We start from the raw sequence: 24,877 nt of genomic DNA on the forward strand, positions 1-24,877 counted from the left end.
ATAAATAATTTCCATCCATCCATTTTCCAACCCACTGAATCCGAATACAGGGTCACGGGGGTCTGCTGGAGCCAATCCCAGACAACACAGGGCACAAGGTAGGAACCAATCCTGGGCAGGATGCCAACCCACCGCAGGACACACACAAACACACACTAGGGCCAATTTAGAATCACCAATCCACCTAACCGGCATGTCTTCGGACTGTAGGAGGAAACCGGAGCGCCCGGAGAAAACCCACGCAGACACGGGGAGAACATGCAAGCTCCACGCAGGGAGGACCCGGTAAGTGAACCCGGGTCTCCTAACTGCGAGGCAGCAGCGCTACCACTGCGCCACCGTGCCGCCCCTCATAAGTAATTTGAATAATTAAAATGATACAGAAAATAAATCTTTTATTTTTCGACCCATCTGCTGTTAATGACTCTGAGTGCCAGATTTACTGCACAATAATAGAGTCTGACAAAGTTTGTACAACATACACTTTTTTTCTGAAAGATTCAAACTATAGGGACTTTAAATCCTCTGTAAGACTGAAAATGTGCACAACAACACAAAAATCATATTCCTCATGTCACCAATGTGAGTACTGCATTGCTCCTAATGCAATCAACTTGTTTCCACAGAGCACACTGTTCATTTCCATTCTTCTGTTTGATGACTAGATTATGGGAGCTGGAATGCACTTTTGGTGCTTCGACAGACTCTTTTATTTGAATTCTCACTATCATCTTCGACCCATGATAAAGCTTGGTTCCTCCCCATCATCTTCATCATCTCCTCTTGATTCTTCATCTTCACTTTTGGATTCTTTTTCCAAATCAGGGCTAGACTCTGTCAAAATAGGAACAGATTAAAATAACAGTTCTGCTTCTCAAAGTATTGATTATATCTTTCATGAAGCTTTCTGTTTCAAATATAACTTTTCCAAAAAAAAAAAAAAACAAAAGTAATGCAAATAGCTTTAACAGAAGAAAAGCAGCATTCAATTACCATTTATCACATTTATTCTTAAATAAAACCTGCAGTGTTGATTGTTGCAGACTACTATGCTAACTTTCAGAATCCCCATTTGATTAATGTGTATAATTTAACACTAGAATTACCAGAGCCTACGAAAAAACTCGTAATTCCGTCCCACCTTAAACTGCTTCTTAAATCCCTTCACACCCCTCCGCCAGCGCCCTTTGTCTTCTAAATGTGCTGATAAAGAGAAGCTTGTAGCAGCTGGCTATTCCATCCCCCCACCAATTTAGAACGTGCACGAACTTCTCTCAGCTCATGCCTTGATTGAGTATCTGGGAGTGAAGTAGAGTTTTAGAGTGGAAATAATAGATCGTTGTTTGGAACACACGCATTTCATGTCTGTTCCGTTTCTACAGTAATCTGTGTCAACACATTGTTAAAACAAACGTTTTTTATATTCTAGTAGTAGATGACAAAATGAAGGCATAAACTATATAATGTATGAAGCCTGAAGTCCAAATAGCAAAGAAACATTGTCACAAGAATAACACAATTGCGCTTTTATTCAAAAATATAACTGCAGAAACAAAAAACCGCCTTAACATGCGACATTGACACCAGTTTACTGTAACTGCCTCCGTGGTTCAATAGACTCAGCCCCCGCTTGGGAATCAAGAGGTCACGAGTTCGATCCTGCGCCCCTCCGTTTTGAGAAGTAAACTGCTCTTAATCTTACTATTTTTAAGTAAAAGCATACATTTGATTTCAGTCTGTAACAGCCGGTGCAATTTATGATCCTTGTAAAGGTTAGCTTTTTTTAATTCACTTTTCATTCTCTCAGTCGCGTTCAGAATCAATCCATACAACCCCATCTGACACGGCTGTTTTCACTAAAGACGCGCTATAGCTCTGCAGTGTACCACGATGCATACTAACGCCAACACCCCCCCAACGGGGTTCTGACACACAAACGTTGGCAAAGCTGCCTTCTTCGTATCTCAACGTCACTTGATTTTCTTTTTATTCAGTTTTATTGAGTGTTCCTGCCAGTCCCCGCATGTTGCTGTATGCTGTTTCTTTTGTACTCCAGGACATGCAGAGGAAAGAATGGTAAAGACCAGTAACTTCGGCGCTATTTGCAATCATCAGACACTCCCCATCTGCCCGTGTCGTTCAAACACAGGAACATATATTGGTGTAAAATTATAACAAAAGTGCACTTTTATTCAAGAACCGGGGTGGGGGAGGGGGGGTGTGCGGCGTTAGTATGCATCGTGGTACACTGCAGAGCTATAGCGCGTCTTTAGTGAAAACAGCCGTGTCAGATGGGGTTGTATGGATTGATTCTGAGCGCGACTGAGAGAATGAAAAGTGAATTTAAAAAAAAAAAATAAAGCTAACCTTCACAAGGATCATCAATGTGTTGAAACAGATTACTGTAGAAACTGAACAGACATGAAATGCGTGTGTTCCAAATAACGATCTATTATTTCCACTCTAAAACTCCACTTCACTCCCAGATACTCAATCAAGGCATGAGCTGAGAGAAGTTCGTGCACGTTCTAAATTGGTGGGGGGATGGAATAGCCGGCTGCTCCTAGCTTCTCTTTATCAGCACATTTAGAAGACAAAGGGCGCTGGCGGAGAGGTGTGAAGGGATTTAAGAAGCAGTTTAAGGTGGGACGGAATTACAAGTTTTTTCGTAGGCTCTGGTAATTCTAGTGTTAAACTGTTTTTTGTAAACAGTTTGTGTATTTTATGTGTGAAAGAGGCAGCAAGATCTATCATTGTGTACATTTGATCAAAATTGCAGTGCATTCGTTATCTCATAGAATGACACACAATTACTGATGTTTTAGCCCCTAGTTGTGTTTTATGTGTATTTCTTAAAATCTTATATTTCCAGAATCAGATCACCAATTCAATGCTACATGCATGATTCTTGTTAAAAACTGTACAGTAAAATTCCACATGGGTGAGCTGCACCGAACAAATATATTTGAAGGCTCTTTTATTACATCAAGCTAGTTAATTTTTTGTTTCGATCTTCCCATTGCTTTATAATTTTCCACATCTTTATACTTTCTATAAATGGTTTTAAATCACAATTTAGAATGTGTTAATTCTTTATTACTCCTGTTATATTCTTATTTTTAGGTGAGCACTTCAAACAAATATTCAAAAGTCATCTTTAACTAATTTACCCTGGGCCTGGTGATTTACAAATTAAAGCATTTTGCTCTATTAACAAATAACTAACTGTAATATTCTGACATTAAGAATTACATTTCTAATTTGGTATAACAAAATGGATGGAACACACTATGTTGTGCCACACTGGATATTTCACATGATTTACAGGAAATGTTTTAAACCACATATTTACTATCAATTTTGAATTAAGATTAACATTTTTAGTATAGGTATGTATTGTATGCTTTTTATATGAACCAGAATTTGCCAATAAATATTTAATTAGATTTCACATCATTTTTTAGATGTGAAGGTTATATCATATATAACATTGTACATAAAGTAAACAGGAAGAAAACAGGTATTTCATCATTGTTCCAGTCAGTTTGTATTTAAATGAGCTTATTCACTGTACTGGCCCAAAACTGAGTCTATTTGCTATATAAGAGGCACCCAGTATCCACACCCAGCACTTCTTCTGTTTGAACTCAAAAATAATAAACTTCAAATATTAACAGTACATAAACATTTTAGGATGATTTTCAGCACGATTTTACCAAGTATTATATTTAACATGATGAGGTACAGCTTTCAGACAGAAAATAACTTGCTTATTACTGTTTTGTTTTTTATATAAAAAAGTATGTTGTAAATGGCTCCTAAATCCTTAAATGTTTTAAAGCCAAAAAACAATACTGCCTGGAATTAGTATGCTAACTGAAGGAAACAGGTGAAACAATGTACAGCATATTGCAACCAATACCTACCTTCACCTTGAGGGTCCTCTTGTTTAGCTTTCTTTGCCAAATGCTTCTTCTCTTTCAACTTTTGTCTACAGACAAATACACCAAAACCATCAGAAACATAATCACCGATATAAATAGTAAAGAAAAACTTTTTTCTTCAGTGAGATATCAATTACATGCCTCATTTGTTTATGTTTAGATAAATGAAGAATGGCTGAGAAAATGTCTGCTGCTACGTAAAATGCTTCCTTGAAGACTGAAGCCTGCTCTGCCGCTCTAAGAAAGATAGTTTTCCTTCAGTTACAAGTCTGTCTCAGGAATGACAATGAGCAGCGTGGGTGTTTTCAGGAGTTAGGGGTATGTGCAGCAGGAAGCATGTTCTGTTCAAAAATTCACCTTACAAAGTAATTTTCAGTAAGAGATTAGCTCATCAAAACCAGTATTAATAAAGGCACAGACTTTAAAAATGTCAAATTCAGGAAATGAAGCAGTATGGTGGGAGTATGGTAAATACAAAATGTGGTTGGTTATATATACTTGGAAGAGTATATACTTGTCAAGAGAGGTGAAAGAAAGACAATATGCCTTACTAGCCAACCCACGGCGTACCATACGCCGCATAATCAGGCTGGTTTTTTAATGATTTTTAAGCACAGGGAGAAAATTAACATTTGAAAAATCGGTAATGTAATAAATCAGCAAGAAATGCAACATTGTAACAATGCACGGAACGAACCAACACACAATCGTCCGTGACTGAAAACTGGCGGACCAATCTTGTTGATGTGAGCGAAGGTAATGTAGACGCGCACCTTCTGTTCTGACATATGCGTCGACAATGTATTGCTGGAAGAGTTTGCCACTGGAATGCAAGACACTAAACGAAGATCTCATGGCAAGCCTGAAGGCATAAAATTGGAGCCGTGTGACTCGCATTCTTTTCGCGGTCCGCTTTTACTCAACATGGGTAAATTGTATGTGCCAGGCTGGATCTCCGTAAGGGAATAGCAGTGGAAAAACAATGGGGTCACAGTTTATATTGAGAACAGAACTTGGAAGCATCTCCCCTTGGATATATGCAAGTGTCGCGTTGTGCAGGAGGTTCCCCGTCTTCACCTACAAAGCAGTAACATCAGTTTGACAGGACGGGGCATTATACCTTCTCATATCCAGACCTGGATTTTCCATTAACACCATTCGTATAGCAGTAACAGAGTAACCGTGAGTGATAATGTCATGCATTGCATGCAAGACTTTGCGAAGGGATTAACCTGGCGTATCATGTTGTCTAGTTGAAGCAACAAAATGTCACTGCAAGCGCTATTACATTCTTTTTGCAAACGTTGACTGGTAGCCTCAGCAGAATCGAAGATATATAGCTGACCGTATTGTGGTGACGTGTCAGGATTGTTATATAAAGGAGAGACCTGGTGATAAATTTGACCGTGGATTCTGAAAGCATACGGTCCTTGTCCAGATGGTTGAGCGATGTGTGCACCCATTGACGAAAGCTAAAGCAGAGTTGTATTCCCCGATATGATGACAGTCATTTCGGGACAGCAGGTTCTTGCCAGTCAAGAGGTCTTCTAATAAAAGAGGGGGCTTGGATAGCGGTGGCAAAGACACCTTGCCGGCATGACAACACTTAGTGTAATGTCCGGATTTGTTGACCTCTGCTGACCAATGAAGAGCATTGCAAGAAGCACATAGTGCGGTAGGTAGGCCAATGTTATGTTCTTGGACGTGAATGGACTTGAAAAGCTGCAGAAAAGTGAATGTGATGTTTGTGCATGAATGATTTAGTGCTGTGTTGACACTGAAGGGAATTTGAATGAGTTGTGTCAAAGCATTGCTGGCAATGTTCACATTGCATAATTCGTTCAGTGGAGTGTGTTTTTAAATGCATGTTGAGAAATCTCTGCACTCGAACGTTTTGAACAAATCGTGCATTCAAAGATCTTTTGGAATGCGTTCGTTCAGTGGAGTGGGTGTGTAAATGTGCTTTGAGATATTTCTGGCGTGTGAAGGTTTTGGAGCATAGTGTTGACACAGAAAAGAATTCATCAGGGAATGTGTTTTGAGATGGTTAGTAAGGTATCTGTGTGCGTGAAAGCGTTTGTCTCAAATTTTGCATACAAATCTTTGCGTTGAATGGATCTGCATATGGTTGTGGAGATCCATCTCACCTGTGAAGTCCTCGTTACAAAATGTGCAATTGAAGGTGAGAGTGGAATGAGTTCGTAAGTGTTTTTTGAGAGCGCGAGTTGTCTCGAAGCATTGTTGGCAATGTTCACATTGCATCATTCAGTTAGTGTGTTTTTTCAAATGTGTGTTCAGATATCTGTGCACTCTGAAGCTTTTGGAACAAAAGGTGCATTGAAAGTCCTGTGTGGAATGCGTGTGTTCAGGGGAGGGTGTCTTTAAATGTTTTTCAGGAAGAGGAGAGTGGGCAGGCGACGTCAAATTAGTGTGGCGAGCAAGTGGGTGTGCACATACCGACAGTGTCAAAAGATGTCACCAGAAGGTAATCACATGGGTATTTGAGAGGCATGAGAACCTTGTAATGCCCATGATCCAAAGGACCGCTAAATAGCAGGGATATGAAGAGACGATGGGCCGGATTGTAAACTCGAGGAGAGGCATGAGGACTTTCTTGGAAGTAAATACTGATAGTAGCTGGAAGGATTCGGGACATTGCCACAATTTCTGCCTCTCCACCATAGACTCCGGACGTATTCATGTAATCAGCGTATTGTTGAGCAGACTGTAAAACAATGCCTCTGAGACTAAGAACAACAGACACCACGTCACCGAAGTTATCCCAATGTTTCCAAACAAAGCTAACAGCCATGTTACGAAGTTTGAGAGCAACAGTTTTGTCAATGACATTTCTCCAAAAAAACCCGACTGACAGAAACAAACAGTTACCTGAAGCAGGAATTTCTAGAACATTGAAAGTGTTGTTTCCATGAAATACATTTGAAGCGGTAGCCATGGAGGGCAAAAGAATAGTCAACGTGGCTCACAGCTGGGTTTGGACCGCAGCACAGACCAAAGTGAGTGAGTATGTGTTTGATGAGCTGTTTGATTTGGCGGGCAGTGGTCCGTGGTGTGTTCCTGAGCACGTGGGAGATGGGGTAGAGTTTCTGGGCGGGGCTTCATTGTTCCTTTCGCATGGTTTTTCATGGTGGACGCGGTCGGGTGTCGAAACCAAAAAGAATAATGAAAAGTCAACGTGGCTTAGACGTGCATGTGGACTCCTAGCACAGATGAAAGGGGCTAACTGGGTGGTCGGTGAGTTTTTGCATCCGGGCACATGGGCAGGCAGTGTGAATGCCTAGAGAGCGAGGGTAGAAGCGGGCTGGTGAAAAAGGAGTGTTAAGTGGGCAGGGAAACGTCTTCCGTATTTCTGCAGGAGCATCTAAGAAGACACATGTTTGTCGCAGATGCGAATTGCTGTATGTAGCGTGTAAAACAGTTTGCTATGGTGCATGCGGTCGTGTGTCGTAACCGAAAACTCGGTTTTTAAAGACTGCTTACTTCATTGTGTTTTACCTCAGTTGGGATACCCCTCGCAAACCATTTTACACGCTGCATATGGCGATTTACCTCGGCGAGAAACATGCCTCTATGAACAGTCAACGTGCAGGTGCATATGGCCTCTACGACAGACGAATATAAATGACGCCATTTCTTCTGTGTCGTCGCGTCCGAGTTGGTGGGCGTGGCTCCTTCCTGCGTGTGCCATAGGTGTCTTACTTGTTGGCGGCTCAGTGAATCCACGCCTCTTCCGGCGTGCTTTCCATGGTTGTCTTGCCTTAGTGAATTATATATATAGATTTGCACAGAAAGGCAGGATTTAAAGGACAGGTCTTCAAATGATTACAGTGGGGGAAAAAAACATGCTCACAGTGTTTTAGTTCCATGGGGTCTCATTTTTAAAACTTGAGTACACACAAAAAGAGGCTTGAAATTTGTACAGGGAGTGCAGAATTATTAGGCAAATGAGTATTTTGTCCACATCATCCTCTTTATGCATGTTGTCTTACTCCAAGCTGTATAGGCTCCAAAGCCTACTACCAATTAAGCATATTAGGTGATGTGCATCTCTGTAATGATAAGGGGTGTGGTCTAATGACATCAACACCCTATATCAGGTGTGCATAATTATTAGGCAACTTCCTTTCCTTTGGCAAAATGGGTCAAAAGAAGGACTTGACAGGCTCAGAAAAGTCAAAAATAGTAAGATATCTTGCAGAGGGATGCAGCACTCTTAAAATTGCAAAGCTTCTGAAGCGTGATCATCGAACAATCAAGCGTTTCATTCAAAATAGTCAACAGGGTCGCAAGAAGCGTGTGGAAAAACCAAGGCGCAAAATAACTGCCCATGAACTGAGAAAAGTCAAGCGTGCAGCTGCCAAGATGCCACTTGCCACCAGTTTGGCCATATTTCAGAGCTGCAACATCACTGGAGTGCCCAAAAGCACAAGGTGTGCAATTCTCAGAGACATGGCCAAGGTAAGAAAGGCTGAAAGACGACCACCACTGAACAAGACACACAAGCTGAAATGTCAAGACTGGGCCAAGAAATATCTCAAGACTGATTTTTCTAAGGTTTTATGGACTGATGAAATGAGAGTGAGTCTTGATGGGCCAGATGGATGGGCCCGTGGCTGGATTGGTAAGGGCAGAGAGCTCCAGTCCGACTCAGACGCCAGCAAGGTGGAGGTGGAGTACTGGTTTGGGCTGGTATCATCAAAGATGAGCTTGTGGGGCCTTTTCGGGTTGAGGATGGAGTCAAGCTCAACTCCCAGTCCTACTGCCAGTTTCTGGAAGACACTTTCTTCAAGCAGTGGTACAGGAAGAAGTCTGCATCCTTCAAGAAAAACATGATTTTCATGCAGGATAATGCTCCATCACACGCGTCCAAGTACTCCACAGCGTGGCTGGCAAGAAAGGGTATAAAAGAAGAAAAACTAATGACATGGCCTCCTTGTTCACCTGATCTGAACCCCATTGAGAACCTGTGGTCCATCATCAAATGTGAGATTTACAAGGAGGAAAACAGTACACCTCTCTGAACAGTGTCTGGGAGGCTGTGGTTGCTGCTGCGCAATGTTGATGGTGAACAGATCAAAACACTGACAGAATCCATGGATGGCAGGCTTTTGAGTGTCCTTGCAAAGAAAGGTGGCTATATTGGTCACTGATTTGTTTTTGTTTTGTTTTTGAATGTCAGAAATGTATATTTGTGAATGTGGAGATGTTATATTGGTTTTACTGGTAAAAATAAATAATTGAAATGGGTATATATTTGTTTTTTGTTAAGTTGCCTAATAATTATGCACAGTAATAGTCACCTGCACACACAGATATCCCCCTAAAATAGCTAAAACTAAAAACAAACTAAAAACTATTTCCAAAAATATTCAGCTTTGATATTAATGAGTATTTTGGGTTCATTGAGAACATGGTTGTTGTTCAATAATAAAATTATTCCTCAAAAATACAACTTGCCTAATAATTCTGCACTCCCTGTATTTGCAACTTTCCACAAAAACATCTGGGGCCTCGTGTATAAACAGTGTGTACGTACAAAAATGTTGCGTAAGAAAGTTTCCATGTTTAAATCGCGATGTATAAAACCTAAACTCAGCATAAAGCAACGCACATTTCCATGGTACCTCATACCCTGTCGTATGCAAGTTCTCCGCTCGGTTTTGGAGACTGGCGGCACCCAGCGTCAAGCTGTGCTACTGTTCCTGTGTAATTACCCTTTCTTTCTTAGATCCACATTCCTGACGCGGCTTTATAAATACACTGAAACTAACCGCATATTGTTTATTAGTGTAATGCATCTGATTGTAATTAACCTGTAACAATATAATGGTCCAGGGAATAGCCATAGTATTCCAAATACCATAACTGCTTTAGTGTTGTTACTCTCAATGCACCTTTTTCTTCTTTCAGCTGCTCCCATTAGGGGTTGCCACAGCGGATCATCTTTTTCCATATTACTCTCACTGCACCACTGAGTATTTATATCACTGTATCTGAGTGGGGAATCACAGCAGCAGCTGATCGGAAAGAGAATTATCGGGATACAGCATCAAGGACACGCTGCTTCAGCCACGGCAAAACGCTTCAAAGACTTTCCCGTACGGACCTCGCGGTTCAGTAACAGTTTCATCCCAAGAACTATAAACACACTCAATCAGTCCATCAAGTGCTCCTTGTAGAACTGTTTGTACTTATAAGTACAATCACCTCACTGTAAACTTGCACTACAGTTATAATATTGCACAACCTGCGCCACTTTATAAAGCGCGTATTTACATATGACGACAATATCATTTTTAAGATGAAATGCAGCAAAATATGTTGATATATTATACAGATAAAACTTTAACTTCATTTAAATAATCTGTATTGTTAATAATTAAACATGTGAGGACACAGTGCCGCAGTGCTAGCTAATTCACGGATTGATCCTACCTCGTGCTGTATTCTTGCTGGTGCTGGTGCAACACTGGAAGGATAGATGGATATGGCAATTGGGTATTTGGAGAAAGAAAAGGAAGGACAGGAATTGGAGGTTAGTACGTTTCAAAGAGACAGTACTGCTGCAATAATTTCATCGAAGATCACACACAATCACTGCGCCACCGTGTTCCCATGTTTAATAACATGCTTTCATTCCTATCATCATGAAAAAGATCATGTATACATCTCAGTATTTTAATTATTCAGAGAGCTGTAATATTACGAATGTAATGGACTCTGTGTCCTGTCAGAGAAAGAGGAAGCGCAAAAGCAAGTAGTGATTCACACACATACAGCACATAGAAGATCAAATACAAAACAAAGCATTTAATGTGCTACTTTAGTTACGATGGGATTTGAGAAACTAGTAAATTAAACGATTTTAAGATGGAAGTTTATGATGTTCTACTTTAATGACAAAATAAACTACGTGATTAAAGTGGAAATTTTGAGATTAAATTTGACATTTCATGCTTTTTTCCCCACTGTGTGCCTTTTTTTCTCTGTACCCTAATAAGCTTTTCACGGCGACTTTGATATGCAACTTCTTTTTTTATTTCGGACACTGTGCGACTTTGTAAACTTGAGCTTTCGAGTTTCTCCAACACTCTTGTCACTTGATCAGCTTCCTTTTGTTGATTATACCACTGTTTAAACCAACAAATAGTACGTTTTTCCTTGCCTCCACTTGGTATTCGCTGAAATTCTTACATTTTCCCCTGTGCTTTTTCCATTGTCTTTTCACAGAAGGCTGAGCTTAAGAGCTATTTATATTGATTTCCATATTCAAAGAGACATAATTCTGGGAGGTGGGACAGCAGGCGTGTGCACGTACATTACTTTTCACGCTGACCGGGATTTATGTAGCGGATGAACGTGGAAGGTTGTGTACGCACATTCCCACTTTTGTGCTTAAGCCATGTTATAGTGCGAGTTCTATGGACGGTGTTATACATGAGGCCCCTGGATTTATAAAAGAAAATGTGACAGGGAAACGTATATATTTATAGCAGCTCTGACCTATGTGTGCACAACATTTCAGAAAAACTGGGAAATCACTACACCCTTAATCATGGGATATACAGCCAAACCACTTACAAGAGAACACAATACACATCACCAAGTCATTATTACAATGAGCACTGACCTGACAAATATATTATACCTTAAAAGTAATTAATATATACGTATGTATAAACTATTTTAGTTCTCTTTCAAGAGAGCCAGTGTTGTACATTTGCAAATAAAGAGTTTTTTTATTTTGGTTATTCATCTATACTAATAAAAGGCAAAGCCCTCTCTCCCTCCCTCCCTCCCTCACTCACTCACTCACTCACCAATTCTCCAACTTCCCGTGTGGGTGGAAGGCAGGTTCATTCCTTACAGCTTCCTTACAAAAGTTGGGCAGGTTTTATATCGAAATTCTACGCGTAATGGTCATAACTGGAAGCTGTTTTTCTCCATTTACTGTAATGGAGATGAGCTTGAATGCCGTGGGGGCGGAGTTTCGTGTGACATCATCACGCCGCCTACGTAATCACGCACTACATAGAAAACCAGGAAGACCTCCAAAAAGCGCTGAAGAAAACATGCATTATATAATTGAGAAGGCAGCGAAACAATAAGAAGCGAGCGAGTGACATATACAACCATATTCATGAGTTCTGCAACTTCGGAAACAAAGCACGATGTAAACCTACACTTTAAATTAAGTTCATAGACAGGCTGCTGCTGGCGTTTGTAATTTAGTGCCTGCCCATATACTGTAAGGCCGTCCGTCAGCGGCAATCCAATAGCAACCTCCCACTAAATATTCACGGGTGAAGGACTGTGTTTATGGAGAGGAAGATGAGATGGTCAGGGTGGTGTTTGACACAAACTCAGCGAAACTGCGAGAGAAAGTTTTAAGTGCCAAGACTAAGGTAACATTAAATACAGCCACGGACATAGCACGAGATGGCACCAGCACAGCTGGGAACCTTCGATGCATGTACACCGAAGCGGCTCACGTGAACTGACGCAGTGCACAGATAAAAGACAACAGTTCCAAAGAGCGCTGAACAAAAACCGAATTACACAATTGAAAAGGCAGCAAAAAATATGAAGCGTCTGATAAGCATATTCATAAATCCAGCTACTGCGGAAACAAAAAACACGGTGGAAAAGTCAATGTCCCGCTAAAGGAAGACAGTGTAAAAAAAAACCCGTGCATGCAGTGTGTCAGGTCTCAGATAAAGAAGAAGACGAGCTGTTTATTGATGCAGTAAGAAACGAATCGATGAAAGAAACCTGTCATCTTTACAACGATTGACAAACACGGAATGTAACTTGAACACAACACATCCTACAAATACGAACCTGATTGAAAGAAATAATGATAATCAAATCCTTGATGACAGCAACACTCAGTAACACTCACAAAACAAATACTGTATATTGACAGTCATGTTAAGTTATTTTTAAAATGTTTCCTTTTCTTTTTCATTGCTTCTTTAACACACTACTTCTCCGCTGCGAAGCGCGGGTATTTTGCTAGTCAGTTTATATAGGTTACCTATTGTCTCTTCCCGGGGAACTGGTGGACAGGCCTGCCAGTCTCAGCCAATGTTAACGCTGTCATGCCAACTGTGATGGAAGCCATTAACTAACCAATGAGGCGATACATCTTGTTTTTATTGTGTCAATGCACATACATAAAACATAACACTGCAGCAGTGTCGGGTCATTCTTACATAATCAAGGCACTTTACTGCACTCATATTGCAATAAGGGCACCTAGCAAGAATGAAGCTGCTTTTGTTAATAGTAAGCAGTTACATTTCATTAACACAAGTCATCTGTGAAGCCAAGGTAAGACTGACAAACATCATGGTTATAAGGAGGCCCTATGTGACAAAAACAGGAAAGCTAATAAACTAAATCTAGGATGACCTGATATCCCCCATTTCTTGATATACTGTACAGTTAAATGTATGGTCATGCATTCTAATATTGTTTTGAAAAATTGTAGCAAAGAATTAGAGAGTATGAAAAAAAACAGCTACAGGTAAGAATCAAAATAAGCAATACAATCAAAATACTTTTTACTCATACTGTGCCATGTCTTTACCTAGAGAATTTTGTCACTCTCGTTAAAAGCTAAAATCTGTCAGTGTTTTGACAATTTTTACTCCAACCAATGGATAGCATATCTGTTTGCTTTAGTGTTTAAAGGAATACAGCAGATTTACAATTACATTTATTTGCTTAGCAGATGCTTTTATCTTACAAAACAGCTAATATAAATGAGACTAAGGAAGTCAGAATTTTGAATGGAGGCAGGCAGCTCGTTATGCAATTTAGGGCCTTCACATAAAGTGTCTGGACAGAGATTTGATACTGCACAGATGTTTTATCGCCAGATGCTCTTCATCAGCTGATGTGAGTAGTCGAGAAGCAGCACAGGACCTCCCAATTGTCTCTACATATACACTCATGCGCCAACTTTTGGTTTCATTTTGGACTGGTCATTTGGCAGCACAGTTGTAGCGCTGCTGCCTTGCAGTAAGGAGACCTGGGTTCGCTTCCTGGGTCCTCCCTTCGTGGAGTTTGCATGTTCTCCCAGTGTCTGCATGGGTTTCCTCCAAAGACATGCAGGTTAGGTGCATTGGCAACCCTAAATTGTCCCTAGTGTGTGCGTGTGCCTTGCCTGGGATTTGTTCCTACCTTGCACCCTGTGCTGGCTGGGATTGGCTCCAGCAGACCCCCACGACCCTGTGCTAGTCTGTGGTTGGTTGCACTACCACAAGTATGTGACATACTGGCATATGGTTGCTATGGCCGTTGGACCTAAGTAAAAATGGCCTCAACTCAGTCATAACTTGTGTAAGACTGTATAGGTGCTGACCCACTGACTACTATGTAGGCAAGCATCAAGGATTTCAGCTTAATAAGGCTCCAATTGGGTGCAGGTGTGCACAGGCACGCATTGCTAATTGGGGTACTTGGCTGATCGCGCTGCATACAAGTGTGCAGGCAGGTGGATCAGTTAGACTCCTCGGAGGTGGTGGCTTGTCACATGATGCACCCAATATCTCAGGAGTGATAAATGGGAGCCTGCACTTTAGAAAGGGGGGAAAACAGAGAGATAGAAATGAAAGGAGGTTAAAGGTGGAAGAAGAAAGGCAAGAACAGGAGAAAGCTGGTCAGAGAGGCAAAAAGCAACCAGAAGGAGAGACCCTTGGGGAGCGGGAGGCTGACTCTTGGGGCTGCTGAGGGTCACTCCAGCTGATCAGCTCAGGCACCTGGAGTGATGCGGTGCTTGTTCTGGCATAAATCAAGGGAGAGGCAGCAGGAGCTGCAGGAGTGAAGGAAAGCTTGGTGCGATGCCCAGCAGGGAAGCCATGGACCGCAGTGACCCAAGCCTGGCAGTGGGATTTAGGGAGGCTCTGTGCGGCACCCTGCAGGGACCAGAGTCTAAGAGAAATGAGGTTCAGTGTGACACCCTTCTGGGAGTCATGGGCAGTGGGGACCCGAACTTGGTGGAGAAGGTTTGCTGTGACTGTCAGTTAGGTGCCTCCTGTGCTGCAAGAACCTGTTCAGGGTAAGCAGAGGAGACGTTAGTTTTAAAGGGATGTACCAGGGTGTGAATTTTTAAGAGAAGGTTCCTGTCTGTGTTATTAACCCAATTTTAAAGGAGAATTTATTGAATTTGTTACGTCCGCAATCACTTTTGTTTTATTTGATTATTTATCTATGGAAGACTTTTGCACTGCACTTTAATTTGTAGACTTTGATTTTGGATTGACTTTAATAAAAGCACTGTTTCACTTTTGCACCTACCCCTTATCTGGATGTACGTGTCCTCATTTGCCTGGCTCACCTTGGTTATGACTATCGATGATTTGGGTTCAGGAGGCTCCCTGGACGCAACAGGGATCATGGAGCCAACTAGCACGATCACACTGGCAAGTGTATGCCTCATCTGGTTGAACACTAGACATGCCGTTGCATTCTGAATCATCTGCTGCAGTGTGGGGACAAATGCTGGTACTCCAGCCAGCAGAGAGTTTCCAGTAGTCCAGACATGGCAAGACCACAGTCTGGACCAATAAGTTGTGCAGCATATTCTGTCAGATATGGTATAACTAGCGGTGTGTGGTCTTCGGGACAAAAAAAACAAAAACAACCTGACCAAGACTCCTTAGCAGTTTTAATATATTGGTGAACTTGCAGACGCGTTAGCTGTGGGCCAGGACAGGTAATAACTTGTCCGAGATGGACATGTAGTCCTGTGCAGCTGTAAGGCCATCTCACCAAGTGCCAAGTCAAACTTGTATAAGCTTCTACATCTTCTGTAGAATTCTCACCAACTCCCATGGCTGTGATTAAGGATGACAGAGTGAACTGCTCCTTACAACCACATCTTTTGTAGTAAGAACTTTGGTGCTTACATCCACAATCTAGTGGCTGTGGTTTAGTGTGGGCAGAGCAGATATACAAACACACACAGGTCTTTTGTTTATATATGTCTAATCTTTTGGATATTGCATAGAGTGAATCTTCAAGACAAAGACAAAGTAACATGGTACCTGAAGAACAGACTGACATTGATCACTATTCCAAGGTTAAATACTGACATTGTCTACCATTAACATGAGTTATTTACCTACTGCATTTATTCCACTACAGTAGATTATATTGCAGCTAACTCACTTAATTAGATAGATATTTATATTGCAAAACTGACAAAATTAACATTAGGTTTTTCTTTTTAAGCATGTATTATACTATCCTGTTTCTAAGCATGTCTCAAACAGAGAAACCTTAAGACTATATCGTGTAAATGTAAACGGCCACCCAAGGATTTCAAATAATTTTAAAAGCTAAACTATGAGGCTAAACCATTCAAGCAGTTCCTTACCGTTTTTTTCTGCGTTTGGCTGTTCTCTCCTCAGCCCTTTGTTGATTTTCCTGTATTTTCTTCTGAAATTCATCATCTTTTTTATTCTGTAACATCAAACACTGAGTTTATGTAATTTCATATTAACATCAAGCTTATTTTTATGTAGAAAATAGGAGTGTCAGAGTAGCTGGTACTGTTGCATTCTTCTTCCTCTTCATACTTTCCCACTTCCATGTAGAGTCAATGTGCCTGATCAACCTTCTCCATAAAGTTCAGTACTGCACCTCCTACCCAGGGCTACCCTTGCGCCTAGCACTTGCTTACTGCCTCCAAAGCCTAAAGATTGGTTAAAATAACTGAGGACTCAAAACTGGCCTGTTATGAGTGTCTCCTGAGGTGGGCTGGTGCCACGTCTAGGGTGAGATCCTGTTTACTACCAATAACTGATTATTTCTACAAGTTGCTATAGTACATTAATTAAATTGTCTGTAACAGTTGCTTAGTAAAACTCAGTATTTACTTGTAAACCTAAAATATGCATAACAAATATACAAACCTTTTCTGACATTGCATCCATGAACTCTTGCCGTTGATATTCCCTGCGGCGTAAGTGTCTATAGACATGAAACTCCCCGCTGCCTGCACCAGCACTTGACCCTGAAAACACAACATCATGTAACATGGTTTAACAGAAAAGAATAGAACATGGAAAATATATGGAAAAAGTAGTGAACTGGATCATTTAAATATCCATCCATCCATCATCCAACTACTATATCCTAACTACAGGGTCATGGGGGTCTGCTGGAGCCAATCCTCATTTAAATATCTAATACTTAAAACATTTACAATAAGCAATATTAGATACACAATATTGCTACAAAATAGCAAAACAAACTTTTCCATAAAGCATTTCACTTATGAAACATTTTAAACTTATGATTTGTATGATGGCCTTGGTTAAAACTGCATATTTACATGGATATTAAAAAGCTACATGCCCACATTAAAATGTCACCTTTTGTTTATATAATGATTGAAATCTACATAAATAGTTCCAAATAACAATTTAGTATTTATAAAAGGTGTTATTTTGCTTGACTTCAAACTCTATACAACTCTAAGCAACTGACACGCAGGTAAACAGACTTGAACTGAGAAAACTGTGCAGGGTGGGGGATGCGATAGCAGGCTGCTTGCTGTTTGCTGCTTATCAACACATTTAAAGGACAAAAGACGCTGACGGAAAGGTGCGAAGCGTTTTAAGGTGGGACGGATCTATGAGTTTTTTCATAGGCTCTGGTAATTCTAGTGTTAAAGCTCTACATATGTTGTTTTTTTATTCCTGATTAGGTCATTATATAGAGTTGGCATTCTCTGCCCACTTTCATTAGTGTCTTCTCCAACTCTAAATTGCAATAATATGCGTGAGAAAGTATATCCTATTATGGACAGTATCTTATACAGTGTTGATTCTCAGCTGTTGTTATACTAGTGACATCCATTCTTAGTTCTTCTAACCCCTTAACAGAAAAGGTAGGGTCAAAACAAGATAGGTGTGTTGCTGGATAATCATACATTTTCTTGGGGGGTACATACATTACCTTGAAATGTTGGGGAAGGAGTTTACAGGTTGTAAGAGCCAATCTTAGAAAGCTAAAGTTTTGAGTTAAACTCATATTAATGTTTGCTTAATTTAAATGGAATATAAATTTATTTCACAATCATAACTTATGGTACAGTCTTTTCTCCCTATAAGTTAGCAAGAGATAGAATCTTCTTACTAGAACTGAGAAACAGTGTGATAAGCTTTTTTTAAGGTGTCTTTTATTTTTCTATTCTTCATTTTGTAAAGCACTTTGAGCTACATTTTTTTGTATGAAAATGTGCTATATAAATAAATGTTGTTCTTACCACAACTAACAACAACAAGTCCCAGTAAAGAGGGACTTGAAAGACCCATTTTCAAGTTAGAAATGGGATAAGCATACAGTTTTCTGACCGTTTAGAAATGGTCCAGAAACGTTTTGAAATGGTAAAGATTTGAGATGTAATAAGATTAAGCCTAGAACTGAATTTTTCTTAACATTAATTTTTCTTCTCTTTGCTATTTTAAATTTTACTTTTTGTGTGAAGTGTTTTACTTTGAAACTTAACTAAACTTTTAAAAACAAAGATATTTTGTCTGTGGAATCATTTCTGCACGTCAGGCTTTTGTTGAATCCCATTTTTTGAGTTGAAGCTGCAGAACTTTGGTAATTTTGGGAAAATGCAGCTACACAGGTCATAATGAGATTTCAATTGCAATGGCATGTGCCTACGGTCTGTTTACAGCATGGAAAATTCACACATTCTATAGAGGCTGTACTTTTGTTGCTCACTTCAACTTTCAACTGCCTGCTGGACTTAATTTAATACAATGAACTTCTCTATTGCATTTATTAATATTAAAAACATAAACAAAAATGCCTTCATGACTGCAAAAAAATAAATAAATACAAAATTTCAACATCTCTATCAAATGCCAGAATGAGAAGACCTAACTTAACATACCCATCACGTCTCTTACAAACTCGGGAGGAGCACGTGGATTCCATTCCTTTGGCCTTTCAGGAACTGGTACAGGCTTGTCCTTCAGGAAAATATCAAAATAGTCCAACATGAATATAAAATGTTAAAACACAGTGGCAAAACAAATCCTGTAGAATCTATATAAGTAAGCAAGCAAATCTGAAATTTGAATTTATGATATCTATCATACAAGTGATTTCTTTTATTTATTTTTTTTTATCTTATACCTTTTCCCTAAATTTCACCCAGGGACACTTTGCAATTCCATGTGTTGTCACTGCAACACATTTCTATGGCTAGTAATTTATTACAGAATTGTATGAATTATGGTTCTCACAATGTCAACATTTGAAACTTCAATGCAATATCAAGTATTGAAATTCTATACCATTTTCAATAACCAATACAGTATCCAAATCAATAAAAAAATCTATTTAAATAACAACTTATTCCTTGTACAGACCAAAATCACATAAGGAATGCCTCAATGGTCTTTAACAGTGTCAGAACATAAAAAATTATCCCTTTACGCACTATTTTATAACCGATGGATAAGCATCATGTTTGCCAAAGTGCACACATTATTGTTCTGAAAAAGTATTCGAAACCTTGAACAATTCCTAATTTAAGTGAATAACAAATTGTTCACTTAAATTGTGTTTGCTGTCACATTTTTATTCTCAACATGAAACTCAACACTTTTTAATGTGAATTTGCTTTCTCTTTGTTAAAAACAGAAACATGCTGTTTACATTCACATTCAATCCCTATGTTGTGTATCCTCTAAGATTACAACAACTGTATATGGTGGATACATTAGTAACATAAAGCAATAAAGATGTTTCTTGTAAATGATACATAAACAAATTTAATCAGGAGTTGGTTAATATACTGTGGCTTTGTAGCTTTGACATTCTGCATGCAGTTTTTGTCTACACTTCTTGTGTACACTAAAATACTGATTACAAGTGCTGCATGAGTGTCTACTTCCTGCAGCTAATCAGACTTGCTTACCTCAGCACCCCACTTCATCAGTAAATGCCTTAAATAATTAGCTGTGCTCAACATGGTGACTGAATGTTTCCATGAAATGAATCCATACACCATGACACAGTTCCACTTCAATCATATTTGTTTGAATTGTTTGACTCATGTTGAAGCCTTTCTACTGGCTAAAGGACAGCTTTTGAAGATGTACAACAATTACTTTTATAGCACATTGTCATACACAGGATGTAGCTGAAGGTGTTTTACAAGATGTCAACAAATTGTTACAAAGGAAAGCAAATTAAAATTAGATAAGAATAATAATGAAAAAAATAATATACAAAAAATAAATAATATACACTTACAAAAGGTAGATATATAATTAATAGAGAAGCAGAGTCCTTACACCATATATAGAATTTGTTCAAGTCTGTAGAAATGTGTTAAATGATAAGGTCAGATGGCCAGGGAGGTCAGGAGGAAAAAAAAAAAAATTAACCCTTTTAATGTATGGGATAATTGTAACACATACTTTTTTTTTTTTTTTTATTGACACTGCAAATCATTTACACTTGGTGGATTTTAAAAATCTGTATTTCCTCCAAAATGTATATTATATAATTGTTCTACACTAAATTGCTTTACCACATTAGTAACTCTCTGGTAAATATCACTTAGTTTATATGGTTTTATGCGACTAGTTTTTTCATATTATATATAACTACATTGCTGTTGCTGCTGCTTCTACATACCCAAGGAAGAAGGATTTTTTTTCCTTTATAACTTTTGGTCTTCAAGACAGGGAGATTGCAGCTACAGTTTGTCACTAGATGTGTCACTCGTACTAGAAATGCTACAATAATATTGTATTTTTTCCTACACTTTAAAATGTAAAGAGATAATATCACTTAAATTTTAAACGTGTGAAATATCTTTAGAAAAAAGTTATCAGGATACTTATATACAAAGACTACAGCAGGAATTACAATTTCCTGTTATGTTCACACAAAATTACATGGTTTTATTTTACATAACAAAACATGGCTGGACGATATGACATTGCTGTAATTAAACTATTTTAATCAATGATTAATTAATTATGCTGATTTAAAAATGCCAAAATTGTTTAAATATGCAAAACAATTGAAGCAATGAACAGCTCATTTAACCTCTTAAAAATAGTGTAAGACATTTTTGAAAATACAAAAAAAAATTTACATTTACGAAACATTTTAATATACTTTGCAATGCACATTTCAATGTCTAAATATTTAACATTTAAATAGCAAACTAAATGTAGCTCACACAATAAATTTTAAGTTAAATTACCTAGAAATATACATTTTATGAAAAAGATTTGAGGTTTTAATTTGTTTTGAATTAAAGGTAAATTTAGAAGTTACCTGATTTAATACCAAACAAGTTAGAAAAAGTATGTATGGCTTTAACATTTAGGTGAGTTTAAGGGCCAAGCAGGCAGCATAACCCTGAATGGGGTGCGAGTTTAGTAGGCAGATTCTAGAACTTTCTCAATGCATTTCAAGGTTATGGAAACCAAAGGCTGAAAGAAGGCATGGACAGGACTCTAATCCATCACAAAGACCACTATCACTCACACACACAAACCACACATTCACACACCGTGAACATTAGAAACTGGCAATTAACATAAGCTAAATAAAAATAATAAAAAAACAAATTGTGATTAATTCATTTTCCTTGGCTATTTCTTAAGAAATGGGACTTGTAAAGCTATTCAGTTATGATAGGAACAGCAGAAGTGAAAGGCCAACTTTATTACAGCAACTGACCATTATGATTAATCGGGGTAATGTGGCACAGCAGGACACTTGTGTTGCAAGTACGCACACGCATACCTTCATCATCAGTGAGTGATCAGGGTACATTGGGGGACTCTTTCACAAATTAACACTTACAATTCCACGATGTGGTTGATGTGAAAGCAAATATGTGGCAGTACTGTCTGTTATTGTTCACTTCTTGGTCATCCTCACGATGATGTTCAAATTTAACAAAATTTCTTAATCAAGCTTTCCCTGTCTGAGGTATGACCACATTATCATATGTATATTACATCAAATATAGGCTGTTCTAAATATGTTGTGAGAATATTTGTTACAGCTTAGCAATGTCTTATTAAATGGACAGCCTATTAAAACATTTTTATACTCTTCATTTATTTTCTGGCATGCAAAGCATGAAATTCAGACTGTCTCCCTCACTAGAATGTTACATCTCACTACAAAATTATAGTGAAAGTGAAATAATGAATCATTATCATCTGGAGATAATGAAGCTAATGATGCTGGCTGGTTCTGAAGATGGAAATGCCTATTTGATGACAGAGGAGAATGGTCAGACTGGTTCAAGGGGACAGAAAGGCTATGGTAACAAAGGTAAACACAAGGTACAACTGTGGTGAACAAAAAAGTGTCTCCGAATACACAACACATCAAACTTTGAGAAAGATGGGCTACAAAAGCAGAAGGCCATGTGGTGTTCCACTCCTGTCAGCTAGGAATAAAGAGGTTTGACCACAGTGGACACAGGCTCAACAAAACTGTACAGTTAAAGCTTGAAAAAACATAGCTTGGTCTGAAGAAATTTGATTTCTGCTGAGGTTGGCATTATTAGAATTAGGTGCCAAAAGCATTCCCAGCTACCCAATCTGCCTTAAGTCAACAGTCCTGGCTGGTGGTGGTGGTGGTGTAATGGTGTGAGGAATGTTTTCTTGGCATACTTTTGCCCTGTTAATACCAATCAATCATCGCATGAATGCCACAGCCTATCTGAGTATGGTTGCTGACCATATGCATTCCTTCATGGCACAATTTACCCATATTCTAATTTTTACTTCCAGCATGACAATGAACCACGTCTCAAAGCATAAATCGTATCAGCAAGTGTTAAAAACATGACCACCGGTTCAGTGAACTTCCCGGTCACCATATCTGAATCTAATTGAACACCTTTTGGATGTGGTAGAACGGGAGATTTGCTGCATGAATGTGCAGCTGACAAATCTGTAGACACTGTTTGATGCCAACATGGACGACAATCTCAAAGGAATATTTCCAACATCTTTGGAGTCCATACCAGGAAGAACTGAGACTGTTTTGAGAGCAAATGCAGGCTCTACCCAGTACAAGTATAATGACCTTAATAATTTGTTCAGCGAGTGTACACAGTACTTTGTAAAAAGAACACTGGCCAATAAATTAATGAAATTACGTTTTTTTCTCTTCTTTGATTAAACTTCCTCTATTACCTCAGGTAAATTGCCTCTACGAGTTTAAGAATATCTTTATATAGTACACAGTTAAACAGGGCAGGGGCTACCATTACGTGTAAGACTTAAAAAAAAAATGACATATGCTTAACACAAGTAAGAAAGCAGGAGAAAGTTTTGCAGTATGATGGATAGTGTGGAAAAACAGATTTTAAAGACGCCGATTATCGAAGACTACCAAATTAATTCATTTTAAAATAAGTTTTAAGTTATCATTAGTTTATCCATCATTTTAGACCTTTCTGTAATAGGAGTGCCGGGGATCGCCTCCAATCCTAGCACAATTGCTATTTATTATTCTCTGGACGTCCTCACACTTTTTACCATTCAAACACCCCAGATACTGTTATTGCATGTTGACCTGTTTCGTTCAATTGCTCTGCTGTGCTCATGAGTTATTTGTGCGTGTGTGTATTCCCTGTCTAGGCATACATGTGAATAAAAAAAGCCGTGCTTATCATAACTTACAGGATTTCTCATTAACCTCTCCAACTTCAGCCGCTGCTCCTCCGCTGGAGTTTTAGCAATGACAAGAGGCTGTGCATTTTTCCCTTTTGGCTTCTCAGTTTGAGACTCGACTTTACCGCTTTCAGACATTCTCTCTTTTAGCATACTAGTTTTCTGCTGCGACGCTCCGGAAGTTATTACGGATGAATGTCTGTTTATCATTATTGGAGGTGCGGTGCGCCCTCTAGCGAGGCCTCCGCGCGCGATCTAGAATGCGAAGAGTTCAAATGCATAGACATATATAGGTAGACGACAGCCGCATTCAGTGTTTCCCAGTTGACAAGATACATCAGCGCGTCCGCCATATTGCGAGTGGCAAAAGTGCAATTTAAACTAATTCAGGTAGACGTAAAGACCGGGTTTTCTTATGTAAAAACAATAACGTTTAAAACAGTATCGTTTACATACAACAGATTTTGGCGAATCGTTTAATTGCAATTATTTATATCCATTTATACACTAATAATGGCAATTATTGAGAAGAAAACTTGACTAATGTCTGAAAATCAAAATAGTCAGACTGCAACTGGCAGTCTGGTCTTTCTTTTAACAGTGAAATTAAACTCTCAATGACAAAAATAAACAATTTTATTGTATGCAAATTGGCTTAATATTTTCTGAAAACATTTCACTCATTCCTCTCTCAATCTCTCTCTCTCTCACACACACGCACACACACAATGTGGTTACTTAAATATATACAGGATAGGATCAAAATCCATGAACTGTCTTACATAGCTTTTTCCGTGTGTTGCCACTCTGTAATTTGGGAGTATTCAGTCTGGCAATATGGTGCAACCTTAGTTTGTGAAACACAGACACAACTAAAGACATGAGCATAAAATGATGGTTGTCAATTTCAAACTGTGTTTTGTCAATGTGGTCCTTGAGAAAAAACACATTTATCTGAACCAATCTCAGCAACTGTCGGATAACACACTCAGCTACTTTGACCACCTTGACTGTACCCTCAGAAGGAATCATCAAACCTCCTTTGTTTTTTAAAGTGAGCAAGTGGTAGCTTTGATCATATGATGCCCGTACAGCATCTGTTACCAAACTAGCAGGGCACACATCACAGGACAGCTTTGTCCAAATCCTGTCTAAAGGCTACCTCCCACTGCTTCCTGAGGTGGATTTCTTTGGGAAACCTTCAAAGTTTGAGAAATA

The 24,877-nt window shown here is 39.0% G+C and overlaps 1 protein-coding gene and 1 long non-coding RNA gene across 2 annotated transcripts in view; one reads left to right on the top strand and one right to left on the bottom strand.

Annotated features, from left to right (window-relative positions):
- LOC120531289 overlaps positions 1-24,877 on the top strand; it is a 53,338-nt gene that overhangs the window by 27,120 nt on the left and 1,341 nt on the right. The window lies entirely within an intron of this gene.
- On the bottom strand, positions 379-23,858 carry prkrip1 (PRKR interacting protein 1). Its single transcript, XM_039756554.1, has 6 exons — positions 23,669-23,858; positions 18,886-18,964; positions 16,889-16,989; positions 16,351-16,436; positions 3,927-3,991; positions 379-834 (listed from the first exon to the last, which is right to left on the bottom strand). The coding sequence occupies exons 1-6, from the start codon at positions 23,810-23,812 to the stop codon at positions 728-730; spliced, it is 582 nt and encodes a 193-aa protein (XP_039612488.1). The 5' UTR covers positions 23,813-23,858; the 3' UTR covers positions 379-727.

The sequence above is a fragment of the Polypterus senegalus genome, chromosome 6 (assembly GCF_016835505.1).
Source record: "Polypterus senegalus isolate Bchr_013 chromosome 6, ASM1683550v1, whole genome shotgun sequence".
In the NCBI taxonomy this organism is placed as follows: Eukaryota; Metazoa; Chordata; class Cladistia; order Polypteriformes; family Polypteridae; genus Polypterus; species Polypterus senegalus.

Excerpts from the sequence above, each read along its gene's own strand:
- prkrip1 (XM_039756554.1), bottom strand. The coding sequence starts at position 23,812 with ATGCTAAAAGAGAGAATGTCTGAAAGCGGTAAAGTCGAGTCTCAAACT. Across the intron at positions 16,990-18,885 it reads GTTTGTAAGAGACGTGATGG|GGTCAAGTGCTGGTGCAGGC; the intron begins GTATGTTAAGTT and ends TTGTGTTTTCAG. Across the intron at positions 16,437-16,888 it reads TGGATGCAATGTCAGAAAAG|AATAAAAAAGATGATGAATT; the intron begins GTTTGTATATTT and ends TTGATGTTACAG.